The sequence below is a fragment of the Asparagus officinalis genome, chromosome 5 (genome assembly GCF_001876935.1).
Source record: "Asparagus officinalis chromosome 5, Aspof.V1, whole genome shotgun sequence".
In the NCBI taxonomy this organism is placed as follows: domain Eukaryota; kingdom Viridiplantae; phylum Streptophyta; class Magnoliopsida; order Asparagales; family Asparagaceae; genus Asparagus; species Asparagus officinalis.
The window spans coordinates 80,269,360-80,277,466 of record NC_033798.1 but is presented as its reverse complement, the minus strand read 5'-3'; the positions used below and the strand labels follow the sequence as shown (position 1 = coordinate 80,277,466).

The following is an 8,107-nucleotide window of genomic DNA, read 5'->3' as shown; positions in this document are numbered from 1 at the left end:
ATAAGGACCCTAATCACCCCCCCTCTAAGGGTCCCAACAACAACTAGCAACACTCGAGGCGAGGAAGTAGCCGAGCCCCACATTACATTTTCTGGAGTTCCACCACCCGTTGTACCAATTGTAACCTATTGAAGAGGTAATACTAATGATTACATTATCACCATAACCATTTGTTGATAGAGATACAGAGCAGGAGGCTTGGCTCTATAAGAATAAGAAAGATGAAGGACACTAAGAACTCCATAGTGCAGGGCACATTGGATTCATATGCAGCTTATAAATAAAAAGGAATATGTAAAAAATTCCTTAACGTAGACTCAGTATCAAACCAGAGGTTAAATATATTCAGCACAGAAGATATCACCGGAGAATAGCAGCAAAGAATAGCTACGATTTCAGATTTTCGTCGGGACAGTGAATATCACTTATTTGGAAAAATTTTGTTTACTTCTTCGACAAGCAGTTAGAGCTAGTTTTCTTAAAACAGTGAGATATGCCTATAGTTAATTATGAAATCAAGACTAGCATGATGGCAATGACAAGGGCAAGAGGCCTATTATGGGATCTAGAGGACCCCAACAGCGGGGTAATGATTTTTACTATCAGGAATAAAGACATTACAAGAAGATAGCAAACATGATTTGATAACATCGCTGTAGCGCATGATTCGGGACACATGATACAATTATAATAAGATCGGACATAGAGCGAAGAATTATCACAGTACACCAGCAGGAGACTAGCATGATAGAGATCAGGGCCAATAATCTTAGGGCAACAGTTACGGCTAACATCGGAGGATAGATGTGCTACCGGTTATTCTGAGGATGTAGGGGCCTATAGGCCATAATTGCGCTATTTAGAGTATTCATCAGTGTCAGATGGACCCATGTGTTTCACCACCAGCAGCGTAGCAGGCGTCAGCCACCAGCATAGTTTATGTAGTCGCGCCACGTGATCATAGTGCGAGCAGAGTTTTCGTAGTAAATTCTTATCCAGCTCGAATCTTGTTGATTCAGAAGCTTCGCATTTTTTTTATCTATCATGATGTCATGATTAGACATCAGCTTGTAGCGCAGCGTTTAGGCATCCCATTATCAGTTTGTACTCCTTTAGGGGAGGTGTCCCTATTAGAGAGTATATGTAGGAGATGTGTCATCAGTATAGATGAGTTTGAGTTCATTTTTGTCATGGTCATTTTGTGGATGTCGAACTTCGATGTCATTCTTGGTATGAAATGATTATCGTCCTACAATATCAGTGTCGACTGTTTTGCTAAAACAGTAAGCTTGTGAGTATTCATTGGGATTGTATAGATAGTAGCAACCTCATAGGGTAACCAGAATGCGGAGTCATTTCTGGCATACGTCGAAGAGGTGATGATACGGGATCGGGGTGCAGTTTTGAGCGAGACCGGAGTTGTCTCAGTATATCAGGATGTCTTTCAGGACATACCTATGTTTTCTCCAGTGAGAGAGGTTGTTTCCCTGCATCGAGTTGCAGCAGGTACCCTACCGATATTCCGAGCACCTTACCATATCATATGGCATCCGCTGAGATGAGGGAGCTACATACTCAGCTAGATGAGTTGTTATCACAGAGTTTTTTTTTGGAGTCTTTTTTTTTTGGGAGCACAGGTCTTCTTCGTGGGGAAGAAGGACTATAGCATGCGATTGTGTATCGATTATCGTGAGTTGAACAAGGTCATTTTCCGGATCACGGATCCACTATCGAGGATTTATGACTTGTTTGACTAGCTGCGGGGAGCGCAGCATTTTTCGAAGATTAATCTTCATTCTAGTTATTTCCAGTTGCGATTGCGGTAAATGGATGTTTCCAAAATCGCATTTTTTTTGACTCGATATGGGTCTTTTGAGTTCTTGTCATGCCATTTGGGCTGACCAATGCACCCGCGGTATTCATGGATTTGATGAATCGGGTTTTTCGTCCATGTTAGGACCAGTTCGTAGTCATTTTATTAATGACATCATTATCTTTTCGAGATCGGAGACAGAGCGCGAGCAACATCCTCTATTGGCATTGCGGGGATAGCGGACAATCGAGATTAGAGGCATCAGTGATACGCTGAGTTCAGCAAATACGAGTTTTGGCTATAAGAGATTAAATTTTTAGGCCACGTCATCAGCAGGTGGGGCATAACAGTGGATCCAGCCATTGTTGAGGCTGTACTAGATTGGGAGCCACTAAGAACCATTACAGGGATTCGTAGTTTTAGTATGGTATGAGAGAAAGTTCATTCAGGACTTTTTGAAGATTGTGATACTACTTACACACATTACAAAGAAGGGTGTATAGTTTGCTTTGGGCACGGGGTGCCAGGAAGCCTTTAAGACTATTAAGGCTAGATAGACTACAATGACAATTTTGACTGTTCTAAACAGTGATACGACATTTGTCATTTACGTGGACACACCATTAGCAGGACTACAAGGCGTTTTGATGCAGACCAGGAGGGTATGACTTATTTTGCGACAGTTTAGGCGTATCGTAACAGATATACAATACATCCATGCACAAGGAAAATGTACAAGGATCTGAAGAGATATTTTTTGGTGGAGTGGTATGCGCAGAGGGATTTCAGATTATGTGGCTAAGTGTTATACCTGCCAACAAATTAAGGCAGAACATCAGAGACATGCAGGAACCCTACGACTTTTACCCATTCCTGAGTGAAAGTGGGCAGATATTTCCATGGATTTCATAATGGGGTTGCCTAAATCAAAGGAAGGAAATGATTCTATTTGGGTTATAGTGGACATATTGACTAAGCCTACACATTTCTTACCAGTAAGGACGACTTATACGGCAGATATGTATGCAAGGATCTTCATTCGGGAGATTGTTAGATTACATGGAGTTTCGGAGACGATTGTATCAGATCGGGGCTCAGGCTTCACATCTCATTTTTGGAGGAGTTTCCAGTATGCTTTTGGCAGTCAGTTGTTATTTAGCAGCGTTTTTTTTACCCCAGGGACATGCTGAGAGCATGCATTATAAATTTTCAGGGTAGCTGGGAGGATCACATCCCACTGATTGAATTTGCATATAATAATAGTTATCAAGCTATCATCAGGATGGCATCGTATGAAGCTTTGTACGGGAGACCTTGCAGATCACCTATATGTTGGGCAGAGCCAGAGGATAGTTTATTGATTTGTCCAGAGTTAGTTAGACAGACCACAGAGAAGGTGGCATTGATTCGAGAGCGCATTCTTACGGCGCAGAGTCGACAAAAGAGCTATGCAAATCAGAGGAGACGACCTTTAGAGTTCCAGGTCGGAGACTCAGTTATGTTGAAAGTATCACCGATGAAGGGCGTTCAGCGATTCGGTAGACGGGGGAAGCTTGCCCCGAGATATGTTAGTCCTTTCAGGATCATCGAGCGCATTAGAGCTGTTTCTTACAGGTTAGATCTTCCAGCATTGATGTCGAGTATACACGATGTCTTTCATGTTTTGATTCTTAAGAAGCATCTGCGGGATGATGAGCAACAGAGAGTGATTGATTCACCAGAGATTGAGATTCAGGATGACTTGACTATCGTAGAGATTTCGGTATGCATACTTGCTAGAGAGAATAAAAAGCTTAGGAATAAAGTCATTCCATTAATGAAAGTTCAGTGGAACCGGCAAGGAGCCGAAGAGATTTCTTGGGAGCGCGAGGAGGATGTTCGTCACGACTACCCACACCTGTTTGGACAGGTATGATGTTGATAAATTCTTATGCTTATGTGCTTTGATAGTAGTCTTTATCTATGTTGTTTAGTCACATTTATATTTATCTTTAACACTAGAATGGAGATATTGTCACCTGATCCTTAATCATTTGAAACATATGGTATATACATGAGGGTTTCCTTGTTTGGATTATTTCGCTCGACGTACCAATTTCGTTTAATTAGGGATTTAGGGGAGAATGTTTGCATTCTAGGTTGTTAACTTTAAATATCATTGTGCTAATACTATGAGATGGGTGCAGAAGGAATTCTTGAATTACACCTTCTTATTGTATTTTCCCAGTTTTTGAGCTTTGAGATACGATAGTGGAATTTCGGGGACGAAATTCTTTTAAGGGGGGAATAATGTAAAACCCCGTAAATTTGAATATTTTATGATAAATAATGATAAATATGTTATATGATGAAAAATAATATATTTTGATATTTGGATATGATAAGAATTGATTTGAGATCAATTCAATGTATATTTGTGAAAAAATGAGTGCAAATGCACAAAACATGCACAAAGGCCAAAAGAGTGAAAATCTGGGAATAATAACCAGTTATGAGTTTTTATGTTTTGCACACCGATATAATTAGAATTTGAAAACGTGTAAAAGACAAAGGTTGTAGGTATCTTCATCAGCTTTCCAACAAGTCTTAGATCACGAGGGTCGTATGAGAAAGTTATTAACCAAAATACCGAAGCGATATTTTCCTAGTTCAGACAAGTTCCTGCGTTCGGAATATAACAGGTTTGTTCGGCGTTTGCCCTCTATACAATACCTGTATTTCACCGATAAATTCTTTCTTTTATCATATCTTAAGGAACCCTAAACAGCCACAAAAACCCCCATAAAACCTATTTGAAATTTCTGTGGAGAAGCACTTGGCAGCTGCTTCAAGTTGGTGTTTTTGGTTGAATTTTTGGCTTTTGGAGTGGAGATCTCCTTCGACGATTGCTTCTAACAAGTTTCCTACAACCCCAGGCGAGTATCATCTCTAACTAATCCCCCTCCTAGTTTTTAAATATTTTTGAAGAGTTTTTAATGAGTTTTATAGAGCCTAATCAATTATTTTGTATATAAAATTGGCATCTTTTGTATATATGTATAAAGACTAGGTCTTTTCATGTTAAAGAGATTAAGCATGAATTTACAAAAGTATTTTAAGATCTAAAAAATAATTTAAACATTGTTTATCTGAATTTAGATGTCTTATTCTTCGTTTTAAAGTTTTGTGCATGATTGAAGGTTTACATATGATTTCTTGTGCATATAATCAGCTTTGTTATGTTCTGCTGAAAATCTGCTGCACATATAATACTGTTGAACTATTGAGCTAGAAATTTGAAATAACAAATGAAATCCAAATTGAACCAAACTAATTCCAATTGAAAGATATGTGAATCTAGTTTTCAAAACAGAAAACCATACCTAAAGATAGTTTTTCTAGAGAAAGATATGCTCAATTTACTGATGATATGTTCTGCAGAAATTCTGCTGCACATATAAAATGTTTGACTGGAAATTTGAAATATCATATGAACTCCAAACTGAACCAAATCAGTGTCAAATGATAGCTATGTGAGTCTAGTTTTCAAAACGAAAAACTATTCTTAAAAAGAGTTTGTCCAGAGAAAGATATTCTCAATTTACTAATGATATGTCCTGCAGAAAACTGCAGATGTGCTGATTTGAAATAAATTGATATATTACGTAAAGGTTTCTTGAGTTTCGCTCTTGTTTGTTATTTTTTGAGAGAGTTTCTCGATCTTGTACTGTTATATACAATGCTTAAGAGTTGTTTAATATCTAGGATGATGATGAACACCAGATATGGACACGCACACCGAGATATGTGCACGTACACTTAGATTATGTTGTGTTAACATACTTTTTGTCGCACGTTGAGCTGATGAATACATATGAAAAAGTATCGTTAATTCATGTATCCGGAAATAGGGAGATAAAACCTATTTGCCGCAGAACGATTGAGTAAGAGTATTACAAAAGTATCGTTAATTCATGTATCCGGAAATAGGGAGATAAAACCTATTTGCCGCAGAACGATTGAGTAAGAGTATTACAAAAGTATCGTTAATTCATGTATCCGGAAATAGGGAGATAAAACCTATTTGCCGCAGAACGATTGAGTAAGAGTATTACAAAAGTATCGTTATTTCATGTATCCGGGATAGGGAGATAAAACCTATTGCCGCAGAATGATTGAGTAATAGTATTACAACAGTATCGTTATTATATGTATCCGGAATAGGAAAATAATAAATCCTATTGCCGCAGAGCGATTGAGTAACGAGCATTACAAAAGTATCGCTATAGTACAAGATGATGCACACATAGATAATTGATCAGTTGTAAGTTTTACTTCCCAGATAGATTGCCCGTGAGTAGGGTATTTTCCTTTGAGAATTTGATACACCCGTTATGAACGGCAGATATATTTGTTTTAGCTTAGTTGGTATCCTCTTATATTAGAGCAGGTCACTCGGACGTAATTCGAGATGAGATGATTATTCTTTATGTTGGAGATTGGAGTATTTATCATTGATTATTTGTTTTTCATTCATAGAGAGTTATATGAATGATTTGATATATGTATGTACTGACTCTATTTTCTTATATACTTCTACCCCTTCCCCTGGGGAGAGGTAGTGATGATCTCGCTAGCGCTTTGACGCTCGTTGTTTTCCCCCCTTTCAGGCAGCGAGTCTGGCGCACGGAGAGTCGCAGGTTGATGAGACTTTTTAGTTGTCCATTTAGTTACTTATCATATTTTGTAGTTATTGCAGAACTCCACATGTAGTTGATAAATATCGGAATCTAGATTGATATTCTGTTTCATAGAGTTGAGAGCTATTATGAGACTTTGTTTATGTGACTCATTGTATTTGAGATTCAGTTCAAACTCAGAGATATGTCTATTTTATTCCAGTTGGGCTCATTATTGATTTTTCTTATGCTTCTTCTGTGTATATTCAGTGTTGTCCTATTTCTATTTTTACCTGTCTGTACCTTCACCTATTTATTGTTCCACTAGAGAGATAATGATTGTGATGGTGAAACTTGTCATAGCATGGTGGTTGGTGCTTGGCAGGTTTGACAATCCGGATTTCACCTGGGACTGCAGCCCTGTGTGAACCCTGGGGCGTCACAGCAGGTCATCTCATTTTCCCTCTACAGTTTGAACGATTCTCTTCTAGATCCCCAACTTATTGAAAATTCCATTCGAAAATACAAGAACGTTACTCATTTTTATAGGAGCATTGGGACGTGTAAGACGGAGGGCCTTAAACTCTAGGCCCAATGACTCTCACCAACTGGGCTTTCAAAAAATAGAATAGGATCTAAGTTTGTAACAATATATTTATACTTGAAAGAAATAAAAGAAGAGAAAATTGAAAACTTATAACTTTGGAATGAACTGGTTTCTTATTGTTGACCTTCCGTATTTTGCAGCTAATCCCCAACTTATGCGAAAACCCCCAATGTTAACGTCGTTGCATCTGACGTGACACGTGCAACTTATGACTTAAAAAGATCAAAATAGACCTTAAATTATTTATATAAAAAAATCCCTTTTATGACCTTTTTATATCTTCAATCCTAAACACTTAAATATCTCATTTTTTGTCATTCATTCTCCTCTTTTCCAGGATTAGATTGGGGTCCTCAACTATATTTATATTTTCACCTTTTTTCCGCTGAAATTTTCTTTAAAATGCCTCATTATGTTGTTTTCGGCTCTAACTTATAGGGGCTATCTGCAAATCGTAGAAAATTATTGGAAGATTTTTGGACTTCCAAGTTTTGTTGAGGGTCCAGCGTGATTATGAAACTTATTGGGCGTTAACTGCAAAATGCTGAAAGTTATTGGGGGGTTTAGTGTAATTTACCCATGTGGGTAATCGTGAACTCGCATTGGCGTTCTGCTTTCGGCTACTGGAACGTTCCTCAGAGCCCTCGGGTTCGATCCCTAACGGCTCGTCTAATCTCCTAATCTTCTCTAGAACCTTCCCTCCAAATATAAAACCCTAACAAACCTCTCGCTCCTTCCTTTGCTCCTCTCTATCGATCGAAAACAGCAAGAAGGAAAAAATTAAAAATAAAAAAAAATGGCGGAAGAACAGCAACTGAGGTTGGACTTAGAGGAACTGAAGCATCTCGAGTCTCTCGCCAAGAGGCCTCGCGTTCTCTCCCTCCTCTCCTCCGAAATCCACAACCTCGACGCAAAGGTCTCTCCTTTTCTCCTCCTCTCGCTCTTTTTTGGGTTAAAAGCACCATCATTTCGTTGCTCGTTTCGTTGAAATCGCTGCGGCTTGTTGAGCAGATCGCCAAGGCAAGTGCT

At 38.6% G+C, this 8,107-nt stretch overlaps 1 protein-coding gene across 1 annotated transcript in view; it reads left to right on the top strand.

Annotated features, from left to right (window-relative positions):
- LOC109844075 (calcyclin-binding protein-like) overlaps window positions 7,720-8,107 on the top strand; it is a 4,810-nt gene continuing 4,422 nt past the window's right edge. The window contains exons 1-2 of the mRNA XM_020413088.1: window positions 7,720-8,029; window positions 8,090-8,107. The exon at window positions 8,090-8,107 is cut by the window's right edge and continues 88 nt beyond it. Coding sequence (XP_020268677.1) covers window positions 7,875-8,029; window positions 8,090-8,107 — 173 coding nt within the window. The 5' untranslated portion in view covers window positions 7,720-7,874. The remainder of the gene's footprint in view (window positions 8,030-8,089) is intronic.